The following is a 23,420-nucleotide window of genomic DNA, read 5'->3' as shown; positions in this document are numbered from 1 at the left end:
TAACTAGTAATCTCACCAATCTATCACCAGAACCATAAGAAAAAAAAAAATGCTCTTAAAAACACGAGTATCTGCAACATGAGCCCTTGGAAAAACAGTGGTGGTGAGAGTCGAGCGTTTCAGAATACAGGGATGACTCACTGTGATGATGATGATGATGATGACTGAATTTTAAAAGGCTTTACTCTAACAGGCATTCGTATCAAGCTGTGTGTGTGTGTGTGTGTGTGTGTGTGTGTGTGTGTGTGTGTGTGTGTGTGTGTGTGTGTGTGTGTGTCATAAGGACCATAACCTACCTAATTCATACTCATTATGACATATTTTGACTTTTGGTGATCAATAAAAATCTACAGTTATCCATCCGTGTGTCTGTGTGTGTGTGTGTGTGTGTGTGTGTGTGTGTGTGTCGCGCCGCCTCACCCCCCTGAAACAAATCTTTCCCCGATACTCAACACCATTTCTCATCCTGGACGGAACAAAACAAGTAGGAACAAGTTACAGCAACACTCGCGTCACTGCAGTTCATGTCAGCAGCGCCTATTGAAAACACTGCGTCTTTAGCCATAGTCATTTAGTTCAGCTTACTTTCAACTTATTTACTGACAGAGAGAGAGAGAGAGAGAGAGAGAGAGAGAGAGAGAGAGAGAGAGAGAGAGAGAGAGAGAGAGAGAGAGAAGAGAGAGAGAGAGAGAGAGAGAGAAAGAGATGAGAGAGAGAGAGAGAGAGAGAGAGAGAGAGAGAGAGAGAGAGAGAGTGTATGCAAGTGTGTGTGTGTGTGTGTGTGTGTGTGTGTGTGTGTGTGTGTGTGTGTGTGTGTGTGTGTGTGTGTGTTGTTCATGGTCTGCAGCGTTTCTGGCGGCGTGCACACATATGTAGGTAGTCATGTATTATCATTATTGTTGTTGTTGTTGTTGTTGTTGTTGAGGAGGAGGAGGAGGAGGAGGAGGAGGAGGAGGAGGAGGAGGAGGAGGAGGAGGAGGAAAAGAAGAGGAAGAGAAAGAGGAAGAAGAAGAGGAGGAGGAGGAGGAGGTTGAGGTAGTAGTAGTAGTAGTAGTAGTAGTAGTAGTAGTAGAATTATCAGCATATCATTATCATTGTATCATTATCACACACACACACACACACACACACACACACACACCACAAGTTCTGCACCTCCCTCCCTCCCCTCCTTTTCTTACCACCCACCCTTCCGTTCCCAATCTCTCCACCACGTGCTTCCTCTCTCTACCCACCCACCCGCATTCCTTGTAGGGGTGAGAAATCTGCCCACCCTTAAGACACCCTCACCCACCCTCACCAGCTCCCCTATAGAGTATTCTGTATTAGTTCGAGTACTCTCCACCTTCTTCTCGCCGCCAACACGTGCACTGCCCTGATAATGAGGGACTAATGAAAGAGGTGGTAGTAGTAGTAGTAGTAGTAGTAGTAGTAGTAGTAGTAGTAGTAGTAGTAGTAGTAGTAGTAGTAGTTGTTGTTGTTGTAGTAAACAAGCCATCCTAACTATACTTACATGAGATGAGTCACAATAGGTTAGGTTAGGTTACATAACATTACTCTTCATTTTACGTTCGCCTACCTTCACTGCCTCATTCACTCAGCCAGACTGCGCTACCGTGAGTCATGCTACGCCCTACACACACACACACACACACAACCTCCTCCGTACCCTGCGCCACAAGAGAACACAATTTGTCGTCTTAACACCACTGAGTCAACGGATAAACTACAACCATCCCCTCCCCTTCCCCTCCCTTCTCTTCTGGTGCAATTCCCCTCCTTCCTCCTCCATCCTTCCCCCCTTCCCTTTCCTTTCCCTCCCGTTCTCCCTCTGTCTTCTCTACCCCATCCTTCCCTATCTTACCTCCCTTCTCCCAACATGCAACCCTTCCCTTCTTTCTATACTCTCCCTACCTAGCCAACCTTCCCCTCTTCCCTACCCTCTCTAGCTTCCCCTGTTATACCTAGCCACCCTTCCCTCTCTACCTTCCCGTTCTACCTAGCCACACTTCCCCTCTTTCTCTACCCTCCCTAGCCACCCTTCCCCTCTTCTCCTATCCTCCCTGCCTTTTCAATCCATTCCAACCATTATTCCACTCTTCCCTTGCTCTTCCTTGTCACCCTTTCCCCTCTCTCTTCCCTCCCTACCTTCCACAACCATTCCTAGCCACCCTTCCCCTCTTCCCCGGCCCATTCCTTGCTACCCGTCCCCCCATCCCCTCTCCCTCCTTCCCTCCCGTCCTGGTGCGGGCCTGTTAGGTTAACTTGGCGCATAAAGACAAGATTGGCGCGATGCGGTGGAAGGGAACCGTACTGCTGATACTAATCCGTTGGCAGTACACGCGAGGTTCATTACGCTATAGAACACTGCCTGGTTAACCTCCTCAGTACTGGGACGCATTTCTACCTTGAATTTTGGGTGTGATTAGAGGATTTTGTTGACATTTAGCAAGGGTCTATGGAGGTCAGATGATTAATGGCTAAAGTCTTCACTATAGCTGTATAAAGTCACCAAATAGTAAGCAGAATGAATATGGGAACGCGTCATGGTACTTAAGCGGTCAATGTGTGTGTGTGTGTGTGTGTGTGTGTGTGTGTGTGTGTGTGTTTCACTGTTTGATCTGCTGCAGTCTCTGACGAGACAGCCAGACGTTGTTACCCTACGGAACGAGCTCAGAGCTCATTATTTCCGATCTTCGGATAGGCCTGAGACCAGGCACACACCACACACCGGGACAACAAGGTCACAACTCCTCGATTTACATCCCGTACCTACTCACTGCTAGGTGAACAGGGGCTACACGTGAAAGGAGACACACCCAAATATCTCCACCCGGCCGGGGAATCGAACCCCGGTCCTCTGGCTTGTGAAGCCAGCGCTCTAACCACTGAGCTACCGGGTGTGTGTGTGTGTGTGTGTGAAGATAGCTGGTTCTGGTTTCCTCTGTTGCAGCGCCGAGATGAGATGGTGATGAAGGGATGGTGGTGGTGTTAATGGTGGTTAGATGGTGTTTACATAGTGTCAGGTAGAGTTTGGTGGTGTTACACGAGCAATACCTGATCCTTTTTTTTTTTTTTTCAACATAACGTGGAAGGAAGTTTTGACCATAGAAGAAGAAAAAGGAGGAGGAGGAAAGGGGGAGGAGGAGGAGGAGGAGGAGGAGGAGGAGGAGGAGGAGGAGGAGAGAGAGAGAGAGAGAGAGAGAGAGAGAGAGAGAGAGAGTTCAGGTAGATAAGATGATGACTCTTAAGTAATACATCCCGCAGCTTTGGTCTCACAACTCAGCTGGCTCTCACACTCCTTCTATTAATAGGCACAAGAAAGGAAATTCCACTGGACGCAAGAAGAGGAGGAGGCCCTTGGAACTACCACCAGCACCACCACCACCACACAACAATGAGTCATGTTCATCATCCTCTGTGTCTCCGTCATCAATGCCTTTGTCAGTCACTCTCATTACAAACAGGTCTTCCTCCACTGCATCTCAATCTTCTCTCCAGTATTCTCCTCCTCCTCCTCTTCTTCTTTCTCCTCATAAACTCCTCGTCCGCCCTGACACTCCCAATTCATCTTAACCCTTCAGTAGCATGACGCGTTTCCATATTCATTCTGATTACTATTTAGTGATTTTACACAGCTTCAGAAACGTGTGTGGGGGATTGAAATAGTGAAGACTGTGGCCATTAATCTCCTGACCTCCATAGACTTTTCTCAATGTCAATAAAATGGTCTAATCGTACACAAATATCAAGGTAAAAAATGCGTACCAGTATTGAAGGGGTTAATTTCTTTTCTCACTGCATCCATGAACCTTTTCTGAGGCCTTCATCTCCCCTTTTTATCTCCTGCAAGGTGGATACATCTCTAGCACCTTCCCCTCCATACTCATACACTCCTCGCCTGCTCTGACACGCCATCACCACCTCAATCTCCTCCCTCACTCCACCCATGCACGGCCTCCATCATGATTTCGTAATAATGTCACCGCCTTTTACTCATCACCACTTTTATTTGTTCAACGAAGACAGGAAACCCTTACTCCCACCACCACCTTCACCGATACACAGCTGGGGTCTATTACAGGGGCCAGGATAACAGGGTAAGGCTGCATGAATTAGGGTACGGGGCCACTACTCAGCTGGGTTGCGTCACTGCGTTGCTTGGCGTGAGGGAGTGAATGAGTGAGGGAAGGCAAGCAAGGGATAGCGGAAGTAGAAGCCCCATTACATTACCATTACTGAAACATATCAGCACCGCACCTCCATTAGTTAAAATCACACGGGTTTACTTTACCTAAGGCGGGTCTTTTATAGTTCTCGTGACAGATTAACACCATTTCCACATTATCAACAGGAAAAAACAGTCTTGACAACCCGGGTAATCGTGTTTGTGGCCTTTGAGAAGAGTGATAAGAGAGAGCAGAGCGTTTCTGAATGCTGGCCTTGGTGAGGAGTGAGTAGCAGTTGGAGTGAACAGTGTTGGGGAGTTACAGGGAGTGTTAGGGAATGGCAGAGGGTGTTGGGGAGTGGCAGGGGGTGTTGGGGAGTGGTGAAGAGTGGCAGAGAGTATTGGGGAGTGACAGGGAGGGTTTGGGGAAAGAAAAAAGGAAGGAAGGAGGGAGGGAATGAAAGAAGAAAAGGAGGAACTTTAATTACTCAATAAAGAGGAGGAGGAGGAGGAGGAGGGCAAAATGACGCACTGAGAATAGGAAAACTTGAGAGGAAAATGAAAACTATGCGGAAATTAAGCGAGTTAATGAGGAGGAGGAGGAGGAAGACTGGAAAGGTTCTTCTCACAGTAGTAGTAGTAGTAGTAGTAGTAGTAACAATAACTAGATCAATCAATAACACAACAAAGTACACTCTTTTACGTGCAATGCGAGGAGGAAGAGGGGAGGGGAGTAGCTGGGTAGAGGTGGGGGTGGGGGGCGACTTGCAAGGGAGACAGGTGACGAGGGCAAGGGGAAGGGGAAGAGGGAAGGGGGAAGGGGCAGGGCAGGTGAGGTTAGTGCACCTGGACTGGCGGGATTCAGGTGTGAAGGTTACGTCGGGGAGGCAGGACGAGGTGGGCAAGGTCAAGGCTTTGTGTTGGGCTGTCTGGAGGTGAGGGAGTGGGGTGGTGGTGGTGGTGGGTAAGTGGTGAAGTTGGCTGGTAGTGGTGGTAATGTAAGTAGTAGTAATGGTGGTGGTGGTATTTGTTGGGTGGGTAGTAGTAGTAGTAGTAGTAGTAGTGATAGTAGTAGTAGTAGTAGTAGTAGTAGTAGTAGTAGTGATAGTGATGGTGGTGGTAGTGGTAATAGAAACAGAAATAGTAGTAGAAGCAGAAATAGTATGAGCAGCAGCAATGCAATACCCCTACAAGAACAAGAACTGCAACAAGAGGCAGAAGAGCAACAAGAAGAGGAAGAGGAACAACAACAACAACAACAAGGAGGAGGAGGAGGAGGAGAAAGAACATCAACAAAATAAACAAGAACAGGAAAACGACAACAACAACAACAACAACAACCACACAAACACAACCACTACACTAAACACAAGAAAAAGCAATTCTAATAACAAAATATAAAAAGAAAAAACTCGCATCACCTCAACCACATCACTTCCTCCATAAAAACAACAAAAGACATACCAACACACACACACACACACACACACACACTCTAACCAAACCAGAGCTGCATTCTTTTTTTTACGCCTCGTGTTTTCTTTGTTTCCTTTCACCAAGACCAGCACCACCACCACCAGCACGAGGTAAGACAAGGCAGATGACAGAGTAATGAGTAAGACCTACCACCTGTCTTACAACGCTGCAGACATGAGTAATAAGCCCCATAACACACCTGCCACCACCTCTACCACTCCCAATGGGTTCTATTTAACCTCTTCAATACTGGGACACATTTTTACCTTGAGATTAGTGTACGATTAGACTATTTTATTGACATTAGGAAGGGACTATGAAGGTCAGAAGAATAATGGCCACAGTCTTCTCTATTATATAAGTTTCCAGCTGCAGGGTTAATATGATACGGGTTTTCAAGGGTGGTTTTATGATTCTAGTGACAGATTAATCAGTTTCCTACATTACTAACTTTATTTCAATCTCCTATACAAGTTTCCAGCTGCATAAAATCACCAAACAGTAAGCAGAATGAATATGGAAACACGTCATGGTACTAAAGGGTTAATATGACACGGGTTTTTGAGGGTGGTTTTATGATTCTAGTGACAGATTAACCAGTTTTCTATATTGCTTACGGGAGAGACAGTCTATTGAACCTGGCTAATCATCTGAGTGGCCCTTGAAAACAGTGGTGGTGAGAGAGAAAAGCAGCAATGCAAGACTAGTGGAGCACGTGTCACGCCCTCTCCTCTTAACTGTCTGTCTCCAATGCCGGGGTGGTTTGCATCGAAGGTTTTTGTGTGGGTGACTTAACGTTTCATGTTCGAATTGGGGAGGGGAGGGGAGGGGAAGGGATGGGAAGGAAGTGTGTGTGTGTGTGTGTGTGTGTATAACGTATGCGCATTTATTTCTTAGTTATTTTTTTCTTTCTTTCTCTCCATCACCACCTTAGAAATCAGCAAACGAAGCACAAGTCACATTATCAGGATGAAAACTCCAACAAACACAAATAAGCTCAACACACAGGGCCGAGTCAACAAACACCACTAACTACAATGATAACAGGTACAGGCAAAGTATTCTACCCTATTTATTTTCCATCCCTTCGTCAGGAGGACCCACCGATCTGAAGAAGAGTGTGAGAGTGCCGCCTATCTTCATATTCCGCGGTAATACGCTGGTCAGGACAACATTACTCCACGCCAAGGCACCAAGGGCGGGTCACCATAAAGCCGACCCGAGCTGTACCAAACACATACACCCACTTCTCACTCCGAACCAAGACTAAGAGAAGCACATGTTATTGCTCCACTAGACTCCGGCGCCGCTCCCAGCCCAACATGTCGTACTGATTTCCTTCATCTTATCTCCTATGTTTTACTAGCCCACATGTCTTCAATGCATCCTAAACCCAGCAAATATCTACGTGTAAAGACGTAATGTGTACCTCAGTGAGCTTAGGCGTCTCGGGTATAACAGTGGTGTATCTTTTCAGTATAATGTTTACAATGGTCATACACCCGCCAGCTATCGACACCCGCAGTCAGCTGTTTGAGATGTTTCCACCTTTTATGCGCAATATAGCTTTATAATTTTCTTTGTCCCGTGTTTCCGTACCCTTTCCCACACGCTGCAATGTTGGATGCGCGTGTCGATGGCTGCCTTCGCGTACTACACTCGATGGGCACGGGTGAACAAAGCTGACGGGGTCCTGGCCAGCGGGCGGAAGGACACGGGAGGCTGAACAAAGGAACAGCTGGGCCAGGGAGGGATGTATATGTTTTTAGGATCAGCTGAGCGGACTCCCGATAGCTTTGGAAGTTTCTATAGCCATGTGTGTCTTGTGGTTATGATCTCCAAGCCACATAGAGACCCAGGGAAGAGAGAGGCTAGGTTGGGCTTGGGGCGTCTACTGTTGATGGGCTACTAAAGTATTGAGCCCGTTAATGATGACTTCGTTACTGATGTGCACGCTTGGTAGGAACGGACGGTGAACGGGGCGCGGTTGTCATGGCTCCAGTATTTGGTAATGAGGGATATGGTGGCTTGTGATGTAAAATTTGTGATGAGAGGACTGAATAAATAAACAAACAATAACAACAACAACAACAACGAGTAGGAGGAAAAAAGAATATTAACAAGGAGGAAAAGAACAATAATAATAATAATAATAATAATAATAATAATAATAATAATAATAATAACGACGACAACAACAACAACCGTCGCTGCTTCCTGTTGCTCCTCTGGTTAAAACCTACACCTGCGTAATGACGAAAACGATGACTAAACCAATACTTTCTTTTCTACTAATCGTTCGTGAATTCCAACACGTAGTATAAGCCTCGAGGAAAGGATGACACACACACTATGGCTCCACATATATGACGCTATTATCTGGAAAATGTGTTGCAATGATACGCAGAAGTAAAGCATTGTAAACCTTTTCTCCCAGTAACGATACTGGCTCCGGCAAAGCGAGGACCTGGATGTCACCTCTGAAATCACGAAGCCACTACACGCAAGGGTGAATCTAGGGACGTGTGTAGCAAGGCGAGGGTCAGGGAGGCTGAAGGGGGTTAAATCTCCCTCCGCCAGCCTAGGAAGTGATGCGTGACAATGTTGGCAAGTGACATGCAAGCTAAAAATATGTCGCTGAGGCTAAAATATGCCTTTCCTGCACATCCATAAATTCTGGATGGTATTACCTCGCACGCCTTGCCGCCCCCACCCCCACACAACACCCCACACCCCCCACCCCAGATACACACGCACATGCACTCGAGGAAAAAAAGTAAGAAAAAGGATCTAGATGCGTCCTTGAATACACGCATCAGAGTGGCGCCAAGTGGAGCCAATCAGCAATCAGTCTGTGCTGGTCGTATCTCCGCCATCCACACACGACTATGGAATACGATGCACGCCAGGACAAGTCGCTGAATAAGAAAACAAGGCGGTGTATACACAACAAAGCGGCGTGCAAGAAGGCCGCGCAGACAGCACGCTCCGCACACCCGTCCCTCACCCACCCCCACCCCCTCCACTATACCCACCACCACGCGCCCCTAACATCTCGTCTCACGGCCACGCACACAATACCCACCGAGTCAGGTTACGAAGTACAGTCCGCTGGAACACTTCTACTGCGGCCGCAACTTAACTATATTTAAAAGGTTCCAGCAAAAAGTCACACGGGTCTTCAAGAATGTTTTAGGGTTCCAGTGACAGATCAACAAGACTTCATCATCACCAGCAAACATACTCTAGCAAATCCGACTAGTTAGCTCTGTGGCCTTTGAAAATAAAATAGTCGTGGTGAGAAAGAGTAATGTTTTTTGGGGGATATACGAGTTCACCTACATTTGCTTTCCATGAATCTTGTGTTTAACCAGTTCAGTACTGAGACACATTTTTTTTTACCTTAAGATTTGTGTACGAGTAGACCATTTCATTTATATTAGTAAAGGTCTATGGAGGTCAGAAGATTAATGGCCAAAGTCTTCACTATTTTAATCCCCCACATGAGTTTCTGAAGCTGTATAAGATCATTAAATAATAACCGGAATGAATAAGGAAACGCGTCATGGTACTGAAGAGGTTAACCTGCTAAGAATCGGCCACACATAACACAATGGAAGGCAGTGCAAAACGTTACTCGTACGAAGCAAGCGTAGGAAAATGTATTGCTCCATCTCATACAGCGATCAGCTTAGGAGAGGTAACTGAGGATCAAGATGGGAGGAGGAAGTGACTAAACGGATGAAAGGAAGGGATGAAAGAATTGTATTAGCATCAAAACACGCAGGAACATGATCAAACTACTCTCTCTCTCTCTCTCTCTCTCTCTCTCTCTCTCTCTCTCTCTCTCTCTCTTAGCAACCGCCACGCAATGCAACCACCCACCACACGCGTCTGCACGACCTTGTATAAACTGTATACACACACACACACACACACACACACACACACACACACACACACACACACACCGGCCTTGTGGAGCTGGTGATTACGGATTGGGTCTAGCGCCAGAATTATCTTTCTTACACGTACTGTCCTGAATCATTAAGTCGATCTGTGTGGGTTTTGTTTATAAGTAGTGACTGTTTGACTCCCTCACCTCCTAACCTCTGCCAGGCTTTTGTTTGATTGCATTTCATCTATTTATCTTTTATTGATGATTATTATTATTTTTCTTTGTGTGAGTGACTCGTTCGTGTTTTCATTCTCTCTCTCTCTCTCTCTCTCTCTCTCTCTCTCTCTCTCTCTCTCTCTCTCTCTCTCTCTCTCTCTCTCTTCCTTTTTCGTTTTGTTTTGTCAATAAATTAACTCTCTCTCTCTCTCTCTCTCTCTCTCTCTCTCTCTGTGTGTGTGTGTGTGTGTGTGTGTGTGTGTGTGTGTGTGTGTGTGTGTGTGTGTGTGTGTGTGTGTGTGTGTGTGTGTGTGTGTGAGAGAGAGAGAGAGAGAGAGAGAGAGAGAGAGAGAGAGAGAGAGAGAGAGAGAGAGAGAGAGAGAGAGAGAGAGAGAGAGAGAGAGAGAGAGAGAGAGCGTGTGTTTCACTGTTTGATCTGCTGTCGTCTTTGACGAGACAGCCAGACGTTACCCTACGGAGGGAGCTCGGAGCTCATTATTTTCGATCTTTGAATAGGCCTGAGACCAGGCACACACCACACACCGGGACAACAAGGTGTGTGTGTGTGTGTGTGTGTGTGTGTGTGTGTGTGTGTGTGTGTGTGTGTGTGTGTGTGTGTGTGTGTGTGTGTGTGTGTGTGTGTGCCCCCTAACAGCCACACACACAATTAGTCAGGTATTACGCAATTAGGTGCAGGAGTGAACAAGCAAGCTACACCACACATCACCATGGACACCAACTTCTTGACCGACTCACGGAACTCGCCTTGCACCTTGAGAGAGAGAGAGAGAGAGAGAGAGAGAGAGAGAGAGAGAGAGAGAGAGATAATGCCTACCTGTTTTTATGCCAGTGTTACGTTGAGTGAGAAATAATAATGGTTACTAAACACTACTTACTAACAGTCCCATTTCCTTACTTGATACTCGTGGCATTATTATTTATTTCATAGTTCCATTACCGTCATTTTATTTATCTTATTTATTTTTTCCCCTCCCCACAACAAAGCTTACGACGAGAAACGTAAGAGTACACGACTGGCTTTCTGTAAGACATCCCGGCGAGATAGAAAACGCCAACCTTTTGACGTAGACTGCAACAAATCGTACCAGTGAAAGAAAAACTCACTATACAGATATACATGCCCTCCAATATCCCTCTTCTCTCCACTTATACAACATCTTGATAACTCACACATATACACACAAAACCCACCCGTTTCTAACCCACCCACGCCTCACCCATCTTAGCAACCTACTCTTTAAATCCCCCAAACCAACACACACACAGACAAGCACTCCATTTCACATAACCACCCCGTCCCACCCAGCCTCAATCCCTCGTGGCTGTACACCCTGACTTCTCCCCATTCACCCCCAGTCTTACTCACCCGTGGCTAAGACTCCGAAGCGAGCACTGGGGAGGTTATGCATGGCAGCCACCTGTGTCCACATCTCCTCCCCTAGGATCTCCAGCTCCTTCTTGTCCCTGCGATGACACACGAACACAAGGCTGGTTAGTGCTAATCTCTTGGCTGGTATAGTTGTCTGTTAGCATTGGTAGCAGTGTGAGGATATGCTTCGTCTGAGTAGAGGAAAGGAGAGAGAGAGAGAGAGAGAGAGAGAGAGAGAGAGAGAGAGAGAGAGAGAGAGAGAGAGAGAGAGAGAGAGAGAGAGAGAGAGAGAGAACAAAGATAGTTAGATTTACAATGAAAAGGACAAGAAAACTAACTGTTAACTATGAGGTCTGTCTACCCATCTAGCTTTCTTTTTTTTTTCTCTTTCTTTTATTTTTCCTTTATTTTTTTCTAGTTTAGTTAGGTTGGGTCATCTGACGCAAGGCTATTCTGGCAGCAGATGACTGATATGGACTCAGCTAATTCTGTTTTTCGTTTATTCGTGTTTCCCAAAGCCTGCCAGTTATCCCCACTAGTGTTTCCGGTGGCTTGTCATAGCAATAGCACGAGGCAACACAGGGTGGCATGATGGAATGCTTCTGCACCTCACACGGACGATTTCCAAAAGCCACAAAATTAAGTTACACGAGTTTTTAAGGCTAATTTTTTTAGGTTCTTATGACAGACTAACATTTCTACCTTATCAACGGGAGAAACACCCTTGGTAACACGAAACATCATCTCTGTGGCCTTTGAAAATAATCGTGATAGGGAGAGCAAAATGTTCTCGAATATGAGGCAATTAATCTTATCCCGTCACAGCGCGCCACTGATGCAACACTGCCCAGTAAATCCTCGTCTCCACCACTGGTAACGTAACTAATACAATCTAACCCATCCTTATTCAACTTCACTTACTCTTTATGCACTCAGAAAGCATAAGAAGAGATGGCTGACTTCACATGACCCGAAACTGGCTCTTAACCCCCCTTCAGTACCATGACACGTTTCCATATTCACTCTGCTTACTATTTGGCCATTTTACACAGCTTCAGAAACTCATGTGGGGATTAGAATAGTGAAGACTGTGGCCATTAATCTTCTGCCCACCATAAACCCTTCCCAATGTCAATAAATCGTACACAAATCTCAAGGTAAAAATGTGTCCCAGTCCTGAAGGGGTTAAATAGGGAGGTAATAGATGACAGGAACATATTTAAATAGTCAAAGCTCTAAATAACTGGAAGAGGGTCATAGATGTGTGTGTGTGTGTGTGTGTGTGTGTGTGTGTGTGTGTGTGTGTGTGTGTGTGTGTGTGTGTGTGTGTGTGTGTGTGTGTGTGTGTGTGTGTGTGTGTGTGTGTGCACGCCTTACCTGGGCAGGGAATGGAGTAGATCGTGAAGGTGCTGGTCTTTCTCCTCTGTAAACTCAAGCGGGAAGGCCTCTGCCATGTACACCGCCTCCTTCAGACTCCTCACGCCCAGGGTCTCCAGTCTGGTCGGCGGGAGGCGAGGCGAGGAAGCGTGAGGGAGAGAAGGGGGAGAAGGGCGAGGTAGGAGGGAAGGAGGGGGGGAGGCGTGAGGTAGTGGTGGTGGTGATGTTGAGGGACAGGAACGGAAGAGAGGAGAGAGAGAGAGAGAGAGAGAGAGAGAGAGAGAGAGAGAGAGAGAGAGAGAGAGAGAGAGAGAGAGAGAGAGAGAGAGAGAGAGAGAGAGAGAGAGAGAGAGAGAGAGAGAGAGAGAGAGAGAGAGAGAGAGTTTAATAGTCTTCTACATTATAAATATTCCCTATATCACTATTCTAAAACGACTATCAAAGTCATATGCTTACGTAAGAGGGACTAAGAACGGAACTCCGATTTATTTAATGAAGAGAACACAAAGATTATGACAAATAAATTAATTAATAAATATATAATAAAACAAAATGATCCTCTGAAGATGTTAGTCAATTATGCTTAACTCCTTCAGTACTACGGCGTGTCTCCATATTCATTCTGCTTACTATTTGGTGATTCTGTACAGCTTCAGAAACTCATGTGAAGGATTAAAATAGTGAAGACTGTGGCCATTAATCTTCTGCCCTCCACAGACCCTTCTTAATGTCAATACAATGGTCTAATCGTACACAAATCTCAAGGTAAAATTGTGTCCCAGTACTGAAGGGTTAGTTGATAGTTGTTGTTGTTGTTGTTTCTTCGTTCATCTGTTGTTTACGAGATAGGAAGAGGGATACACGGAAACAAGTATACGAAGCCCCGGTCAAGTATTCGTCTCTGAGGTTATCAAAATTTACTGGGAGGAACACTGTATTGCAAGGAAAGGTGCTGCATTAACAGTCACGCTTACAGGGGTGTGGTGCCTGTCATCATAGTACACAATAACTTCATTTCTGCCTATTTCTATCTATTCATTCATTAATATTTACTTTTGTTGTTGTAAGAGATCTGATGAGAGAGAGAGAGAGAGAGAGAGAGAGAGAGAGAGAGAGAGAGAGAGAGAGAGAGAGAGAGAGAGAGAGAGAGAGAGAGAGAGAGAGAGAGAGAGAGACCAACTGAAGATGCCAACTCCAAAAGAGATTTGTCTATAAAGAACACATGGTCCTCCCTCACCTAGGCAGGCTGGCGTCAGCGCCGTGGTGCTGCATGTAGTGTTGCAGAATGAGCCGCTGCTTCAAGTCGTACGCGGCGGCGGCGGCCCTCTCCTGCTCCCCCAGCGGTACACCTCGCAGCGGCCCCATCTCCACCACGTCCACCAGCCGCCACACCCCTGCCGCGCACACACACAGATAGAGATAAATACACAGTAGAGATATATAGGTATACAGATGGACTGATAGAAATAGTTTATTAACCGTCCACACACACACACACACACACACACACACACACACACGTTGAGTACACAGCTTCTCGTCTGATCAGTGAGGTTAAACAACGCTGGGTCCGGTTAATACTTGGATGGGTGACCGTCTGGGAACACTGTGAATGTTAGCACTTCAGTATTCCACCACACACACACACACACACACACACACACACACACACACACACACACACACACACACACACACACACCAGTACTTACCCTCGTCCACGAATGCGCCCGCTAGATGGTTGAGGTCGTTGTCCTGCAGCCACACCACCAGGTCAGGCTGCAGGTAGGCGAGGGGCCCCCGTAGGTAGGGCACCAGCACTTGGCTTAGCAGCACCGCCACCATCACCACCAACACACTAACATTGCTCACCTCCATGGTCCTCGCCCTCTCCTCCTCCTTGTGACTGGACGCTCTCACTCCCTCACCTCGTCACGGCCAACAGTCAGCGAGTAGGTATGGTCCATGTTTCCTTCTGTATTCCACGAGCTTGTGTTTCTAAATGCATCAACAACTATACACGCACTTGCTATCGTATACACACGTCTTGCCAGCAGCGTTTATTTGTGCTGGTTTGACGGAGTGTTTCTTCAGGAGAGACAGGACGGAGCGGCGCTGGTTTAGGTAACTCTGCGGGAATTGCTATTACGGATTCAATTTACATTCTGCAGCAGATACTGACTGTACAGAACATACATATTCACTTCCTATCGGCAACGTTCATTCCCGCTTTTATGGCGCAAAGTTCCTTCAGGAGGGACAAGACATCATAGAAAGTGGGTGTAGATTATGCTTCTTTCACGAGTCTGCATTCACGTCCTGGCCGACTGTCGCTATGCTGGGCCGATGCATGCGCGTGTCGCCCGTGAATTATACTGCACCTGACGATCCCACGGCTATTGTAAGATCGCGGCGCACACAAACACACGCGCATCTGCACTCTCAACTCAAGCCAGGAGATCAGTCGCATTCCTCGAGCACAACAGACACCAGTAAAACACGCGCAACAACACTTCAGGAACACTTAACCAATGGGAGGCAAGGCGCGCGGAGAGAAGCTGGAGTCGAGGGACGAGACACACCGAACTCAAAGATGGAGGGACTGCAAGTGTGTGTACTCGTGTGTGTGTCTGGGCTTGCAGTGAGAACGCCCCGCCACAGGACAGGTTACGCTGCTGCAAAACACGGCACAGCGCTTCTCACTAACTCGCCCTCTGAAAAGAAAACAAGAACACTCACAATAAACGCCAACAATAATTCATGGAGCTTAGTAGTAGTAGTAGTAGTAGTAGTAGTAGTAGTAAAACCAATATTACTAGTGTTCTTTTTTTGTTCGTAGAAGATGCAAGTTGTGTGTGTGTGTGTGTGTGTGTGTGTGTGTGTGTGTGTGTGTGTGTGTGTGTGTGTGTGTGTGTGTGTGTGTGTGTGTGTGTGTGTGTTTTCTTCTTCTTTAATATGTTTTGTGCACGTGAAGTACCCAGGGGAAGCAACTGAGTGGGAGGGTGAAGGGAGAAAAGTAGTAATATTGCTGCTGGTAATAGTAGTAGTAGTAGTAGTAGTAGTAGTAGTAGTAGTAGTAGTAGTAGTAGTAGTAGTAGTAGTAGTAGTAGTAGTAGTAGTAGTAGTAACAACAACAACAACAACAACAACAACAACAACAACAACAACAACAACAACAACAATCACTACTACCACCACACACACACCCCGCCAACACTTGTCACTACAGTACGGTGATGCTGTGGAGTGGATGTGAGAGAGAGAGAGAGAGAGAGAGAGAGAGAGAGAGAGAGAGAGAGAGAGAGAGAGAGAGAGAGAGAGAGAGAGAGAGAGAGAGAGAGAGAGAGAGAGAGGAGAGGAGGGAGAGGAGGAGGAAGAGGAGAGAGAGATAGAGAAAGGGAGGAGGGGATTCAGCACACCGCCTATATATGGGAAGGTGTATATAGTGCCAGCACACACACACACACACACACACACACACACACACACACACACACACACACACACACACAGTCCTGGCAAACCTATTCACTATTCACGTCCCCTTCTCTGTTACCTCTGTATGTCTCCCGTCCTTCAGTCATCAGCAGCCTTTAGAAACAACACCATTTCCTCGCCACATCCACAAACAAAGAACGGAAAACTGAAGATTAAACGGTCAACTTCACCTCTTCAATACTGAGACACATTTTTACCTTGCGATTTGTGTACGATTAAACCATTTTATTGACATTAGGAAGAGTCTATGGAGGTCAGATTAATGGCCACAGTTTTCACTATTTTAATCCCCCACATAAATTTCTGGAGGTGTCTAAAATCACCAAATAGTAAGCAGAAAGGGTATGGTTACGCGTCATGGTACTGAAGAGGTTATGAGAAAAGGGAAAATCAGTGAAGACCAAGAATATCAGAGGGAAGTTTAGGCACATGGCTCGTTTTCTTTTCGTTTCTCTTCTTCCTTTCATCTAAGCAATATTTCTGTTTCTTTTATTCATAACTGACAATTTGCTCAGATTATTTTGGGCCTATTTTTCCTTTTTCTTTTCTTTTTCTTTTCGTTTCTCTTCTTTTTATGTGTAATATTTCTGTTTCTTTTATGCATAACTGACGACTTCCTGATATTATTTTTTTTCCCTCTTTATTCCAATTTGTTTTTTTTTCTTATGATCGACGACTCACCTATCTGAATCGAGTCAGTTCTATGCAGCAGTCTATAACATACGTATTCTATCTCATTACCACCATCATTCCAACCTTATATTGCTTCACAACGCATACCATTCACCATCAGATACGTAGATTACCTCTCCTTCACCTCTTTCTCCTCCCTACACCTCCCCAGCCCCTTCTCTGCCCCTCCACCCACAACCCTTCTCCCTACTCCACTCCTCGCGCCGCTTCCCTCCTCCCTACACCCCCGCACATCAGTCAACCATCACATAAACCCGAAGCTTCCTCTACTCCGCTTCCGCCTTCCTTTGTTAGCCTTTATCCACTCTCGCCTGCCCCAGTCTTCTGCTCGCCTCTCATTATTCCGTCACATGTACAGTAGTCTTAAGCAGTGATGTCGCAATATCCAGTGAAACATGACGGTACTTTTCCACTATACAAGAAAACAAAGACGTTAGCTAGGTAGGATTTCTTGCCACAACTATATTTGCAAGGGCACAGAGATGATTTACTGGGTTTTCAAGTGTTTCGTCATCTAATACTATAAAATTTTTGTTATTTTTTCATTGTAACGGTAAAAAATATGCTTAAAAGCCCGTGTAGTTTCGACCAGAGCCTTTTGAAAGTATCGGTGCGGCCAGACGTGTTTTATGAATATGGTAGAAAGTTTAACATGCAGAAAAGGAATTCATTGAATATTGCAAGTGTGTTTTCGTGATAGGAACAATTAAATTTCACGTACACTTCCACCAGCTTACTCCATCTATAATATTTCTCCTAACTCCTCCATTTCATTCAACTCATAGCAGCGCATAATACAGCCCCGCCTTCACGTGCCAGCTTCGTGAGGCGGGCTTGTAAGGTGTGTCTGTTGTCAGCTCCGGTACACCATGCCAGGTAGGTGGAGGGATGTTCGGTTGAGCAAGGTACTGAGAGCTGCTGGCAGTTGTCAGACCACCAACTGTGCTTTGAAGTATTGTTTATTAAATAGTAAAGTCACAAAGTCAGATATTATTAATAAACGTTTCATTTTCTTGTTGTCTTGCTGTTTCTACTGTTGTTGTTACTATTACTACTACTACTATTACTACTACTACTACTACTACTACTAATAATAATAATAATAATAATAATAATAATAATAATAATAATAATAGCAATACTGTCCTGGGATATCCTACTACTATTACTACTACTACTACTACTACTACTACTACTACTACTACTACTAATAATAATAATAATAATAATAGCAATACTGTCCTGGGATATCCGTCTATGCGCTACAGCACTCAGTCTAACAGTGTAACGCATCTCCACAAATATCACAAAACGTGTGACTATCTAAGAGTGAAATACGGTTGAACTTGCAAAAGAGACAAATATCGCTGTGTGATGCCACTAAACTAATTATATACCAATAAGGAAATTAAACTAATCAGCTGATACCACCACTCAACACCGCCCGCTTTTATCTATGAGTCATAGTGATTTTTTCAACACCCTCGCTCAGTACCTCGCACCGCGCGCCGCAAAGCATAACAGGAGAGGGCCATTGACAACGCCGCTACACACATTCAGTTCAATATCTGCATTTCAAGACGTTATGAGGGTCTGTGGTGCTGAAACTCTCTTAACAGCACGGGGCGTAGTAAATTTCCCTCCTTTACTAAACAAAACTTTCCAGGCTTTCTCAGTGTTCAGAGCCTCACCATCCCTTTTCAAGCACAAATTATCTTTCGCCTGTCATGAACACACCAGAGAACAATAAGGAAACATTTGAGAGCACCTGAGACAAGACGCTGTGGGATAAGAGAGGGTTGAGAACGTTCCCTGATGTGGCACCAGTAAAGTATACGTTCACACTGCACGCGATTTGTGCACGTGGTACTCATGCTTTGCTCTCAAACCACCACTATTTTCGAAGGCCAAAGAGATTATTATTCGGATTCCCAACGGTGTTTTTCCTGTCAACAATATAGAAATTTTGTTAATCTGTCACTAAAAGTATAATGTAAATAAGCATTAAACATCCTTAAAAAAACAGCGTTAATTCGGGTAGCTAGAGTCTTTTGAATGTAATGGGGGTGCCGTACAGAAGCGTTGCACAATACTGTCTGAAGGCCTATGCTCAGAAACAACTCTCACCACGGCTATTGTCAAAAGCCACGGAGATGACCACTTGGCTTCCCATGAGTACTTTTCTCGGTTAATAATACAGAAATCTCGTTAACCTGTCACTAGAACCGTAAAAAAACAGATATTGCGTAACTTCAAGAAGAGCCTTTTGAATGTAGCAGAAAGGTGGTGTTATAGCATTTCAGAATAATCTTCAGTTCCTCACCCACGCGCCCTCACTTCGCCCTGACTCAGCAGGCACTAGTCAATGTGTACACAGCATACAGCAGCACAGGACACCGAAGACGCCACCTGCACCGCTATCATCCCCGCCAGGCACACCAACACACGCACATACAAGATTGGATGTGTGTGATTATCTTGCGATATGTCATTTTACATTCTCTCTCTCTCTCTCTCTCTCTCTCTCTCTCTCTCTCTCTCTCTCTCTCTCTCTCTCTCTCTCTCTCTCTCTCTCTCTCTCTCTACCACCAAGAGAGAAGTTGTGTACATGCCCGAGAACACTCACTGCACTGAACTTTTCTCATCTTCTGGTACAGACAGATAAATAAACAGAAAAAACAATCTGATTCATACAGTGCACTGACAAGGTACTAGGAATACAATACATATATCACATCTGTTGCTGATGAAGAGGAAGAGGAACAGGAGGAAGAACAGGGAAGAAAACGAAAAAGAAAAAAGAAGAAGAAGAAGAAGAAGAAGAAGAAGAAGAAGAAGAAGAAGAAGAAGGAAAAAAAAAAAAAAGAAGAAAAAGAAGAACAAGAACACGAACAAGAAAAAGAAGAAAAAGAAAAAGAAAAAGATGAAAAAAGAAAAAGAAGAAGAACAACAACAACAACAACAACAACAACAACAACAACAACAATAATAACAAGAACAAGAACAAGAAGAAGAGGAAGAAGAAGAAGAAGAATGACATTCACAATCAGGACAGAACAAGAAATACTGAATTCAAACTTGAAATTTTTTGATTCAAGAAAAAGAGCAGAAGGAATGTGTTCAGAACTACACTGGTTAAGGAATGGAACAGACTCAATAATCAAGGTGTTTGTTGTTTGTGTTGTGTCACTTGGAGCAACTAACGAATGGAGACGAGAGGTGGAAACAGGTGACTATGCTTCATACAGGGACTGCCATGTGTAGCTCTGATGGCTTCTTACAACTTCCCTTATCTTCTTACAGTAAAGAGGATAAAAATGCAAAAGATTGAGTGTGGTAGGTATATTCTACAGTACGTGTGATGAGTTGACTATTCTCGACAAGCACATACCTACACATGCTCTGAGTATAAATGATCCCTGTGTGTATGTGGAGGAGGGGACAGTGTGCAGAACTCTCTAACGGGGCTTAACTACTTTAAAGCTGTGGATAAAAGACCAAAGACTTTATGTATACACACTGAACAAGAAATGGTCCCTAAGTGTATTGTAACACTGAGACAACTCTACCATGGTATAAGCCTTAGTGATGAAAACGTAAAAGTGTGTGTGTGTGTGTGTGTGTGTGTGTGTGTGTGTGTGTGTGTGTGTGTGTGTGTGTGTGTGTGTGTGTGTGTGTGTGTGTGTGTGTGTGTGTGTATTTTTACCTAGTTGTATGTTACAGGGTTTAAGTGGGGCTCATAGTGACCTGTCTACATATCTTCATTTGTCTAACTTTCCTTAAATTAGTGCACACTTTCTGCTGTTACAATCTCTTCACTTAATCCATTCCAGATGTCTACTGTCCTATGTGGAAAACTGAACTGATATTTCTGACACTGACTTTTCATGATTTTCTTGGAATGTCCTCTTATTTGTCTGTCTCCCTGCTCTGTCAGTGTTACCAGGTCTTGTCTAACTAACTTATACATCGTTATTAGGTCTCCTCTTTCCCATCTATCCTTCAAAGTTGGTAGCTCCATCTCCTTCAGTCTTTCTTCATAGGGAAGATCTTGTATTTCAGGGAGCATCTTTGTAGCAGCCCTTTGTATCCTTTCTAGTTTCTTGATATCTTTCTGCCTATATGGCGACCATACCACTGCTGCATATTCTAATCTAGGTCTTATCATAGTGGTTAATATTTTGTGTGTGTGTGTGTGTGTGTGTGTGTGTGTGTGTGTGTGTGTGTGTGTGTGTGTGTGTGTGTGTGTGTGTGTGTGTGTGTGTGTGTGTGTGTGGTTCACTTCGGTCGTCTGCTGGTCACCCAGCCAGTCTTCCCCATTACGGACCGAGCTCAGGGCTCATAGATCAATCTTCGGATAGGACTGAGACCACATAACACACTCCACACACCGGGAAAGCGAGGCCACAACCCCTCGAGCTACATCCCGTACCTATTTATTGCTAGGTGAACAGGGGCCACACATTAAGAGACTTGCCCATTTGCCTCGCCACTTACTGGGATTCAAACCCGGCCCTCTCGATTGTGAGTCGAGCGTGCTAACCACTACACTACGCAGTGTGTGTGTGTTTCACTGTTTGATCTGCTGCAGTCTCTGATGAGAGAGCCAGACGTTACCCTACGGAACGAGCTCAGAGCTCATTATTTCCGATCTTCGGATAGGCCTGAGACCAGGCACACACCACACACCGGGACAACAAGGTCACAACTCCTCGATTTACATCCCATATCTACTCACTGCTAGGTGAACAGGGGCTACACGTGAAAGGAGACACACCCAAATATCTCCACCTGGCCGGGGAATCGAACCCCGGTCCTCTGGCTTGTGAAGCCAGCGCTCTAACCACTGAGCTACCGTGTGTGTGTGTGTGTGTGTGTGTGTGTGTGTGTGTGTGTGTGTGTGTGTGTGTGTGTGTGTGTGTGTGTGTGTGTGTGTTCTTTTTATCTGACAATGAACACTTTTTCTTATGGCGTCAAAACAGTTCACTAGTTTCTCTTATCTATTTATTTCTATTTACTTATTTATTTTTTCATGCACTTCTTATACCAGGTTAGAGTACATGAAGGAGAGGTAGATGTGAAGAATGTCCTCAAAGTGCAGCTGAAACATTTGAGAGCTGTACATACCTAATGCAAAGATGATCAGAGGCATGCCAGATGAACTGAATCATTTTGCAGAATCAAGGAAAATGGAGATGGAAAAGGCAATAATATTTGTAAATTAACATCATAGAATAAGAAAAATTAAGCTCACTTTTATGAATCTTAGTAATAAAAAATACAAACAGAAGGTGAACAATAAATGATGGAAGATCTGAGTAATGTGGGACAATGTGGAAGATGAGAAAGCAGAGAATGCATTTGGAATACTGTTCAAGGAGAATAAAGAGGCTGTACAACAGGGGTTCCCAACCTGAAGTTTGCAAACCCCCAGGGATTGACAAGATTTCCATGGGTACTTAGATGGCTGATCTAATAATATCCTTTGCAGTATCATTGCATATTGAGTTTAAGTCAAAGGAATGTGGAAATACAGAAACAAGCAGGGAGTTCCAGAGTTTACCAGAGAAAGGGATGAATGATTGTTAATACTGGCTAACTCTCACATAAGAGAGGTGGATGGAATAAGGGTAAGAGAAATAAGACAGTCTTGTACAGCGAGGCTGCAGGAGGATGGGGAGGCATGTAGCTAGCAAGATCAGAAGAGCAGTTAGCATGAAGATAGCAGAAGAGAATAGCAAGAGATATAACACTGCAGCAATGACAGAGGGTGAAGATAGAGTTAAAGGAGAAGAGTTGATAACATAAAAAGCTCTTGATTCCACCCAGTCTAAAAGAGTAGTACGAGTAGAACCCCCATATATGTGAAATATATACACCCTACATGGATAGGTAAGGCTCTTGTACAGAGTCAGCAGCTGGAGGGTGAATGAGAAAAACTGGCAGAGACAACTCAGAACACTCAATTTCATAGAAGTTGTTTTTAGCTGGAGATGAGATGTGTAATTGCCAGGTTATAAGTAAAGAACTGACCAAGAATGTACATTGTACAAGAGAGTGACAGTTGAATGTTACTGAAGAAGAAGGAATAGTTGTCTAGAAGGTTGTCTTGAGTTGATAGATGGAGGAAATTATTTTTTGAGGCACTGAACAATACTAAGTTTGCTCTGGTGCAATCAGAAATTTTGGAGAGATCAGAAGTCAGGTGTTTGTGGTGTCTCTGCGTGAACTGCTTCCTGAAGAGAAGATTAAGGCAAAGAAGAAGAAATAATGAGCACACAAATTATAAACGTAGGGAGATAGAATGGAAATACTTTGTGATTTACAGTTCAAAGGGCAGAGAAACAAAATCTGTGGAACCCTCTCGTGAAGCAATGGTTTGGAAATTAACCAATGGTGCAGGTGGGTGGAGATGTGTACTTCCCATCTAAAGGTGAAAGGGTGTACTTCTTCCCTGAAGATGAAACAAGGAGACAGGGAAGGCATATTCAAGTACTAGAAAGACAAGAGTTAATAATTTTGAGGTGCAATGGAGTGAAATATTTCATGACACAAGGAAATGTCAAGAAACTGCTGAGTAAACAGGAAATTAGCACATTAGACTATTCAAGGAAATAACACAATCAGAATCCATTTGAAAAACAACCACAAAAGATAATGAAAAATTGTCAGGTTCTGCACACCACATCACTTCCTCCAAGGCT

General features: G+C 44.7%; 1 protein-coding gene across 3 annotated transcripts in view; it reads right to left on the bottom strand.

Moving 5' to 3' along the window:
* LOC123511521 (apoptosis-resistant E3 ubiquitin protein ligase 1-like) overlaps positions 1-23,420 on the bottom strand; it is a 53,365-nt gene that overhangs the window by 26,995 nt on the left and 2,950 nt on the right. For all 3 annotated transcript variants that reach the window (XM_045267493.1, XM_045267494.1, XM_045267492.1), the window contains exons 2-5: positions 14,238-15,239; positions 13,763-13,919; positions 12,526-12,645; positions 11,146-11,243 (exon numbers count right to left, since the gene is read on the bottom strand). In XM_045267493.1, the coding sequence (XP_045123428.1) occupies positions 11,146-11,243; positions 12,526-12,645; positions 13,763-13,919; positions 14,238-14,403 (541 nt within the window). In that variant the 5' untranslated portion in view covers positions 14,404-15,239. The remainder of the gene's footprint in view (positions 1-11,145; positions 11,244-12,525; positions 12,646-13,762; positions 13,920-14,237; positions 15,240-23,420) is intronic.

This window comes from Portunus trituberculatus, chromosome 31 (assembly GCF_017591435.1).
Source record: "Portunus trituberculatus isolate SZX2019 chromosome 31, ASM1759143v1, whole genome shotgun sequence".
NCBI classification, from domain to species: Eukaryota; Metazoa; Arthropoda; class Malacostraca; order Decapoda; family Portunidae; genus Portunus; species Portunus trituberculatus.
The sequence above is the reverse complement of the archived record's forward strand: the minus strand, read 5'-3'. Positions and strand labels throughout refer to the sequence as shown.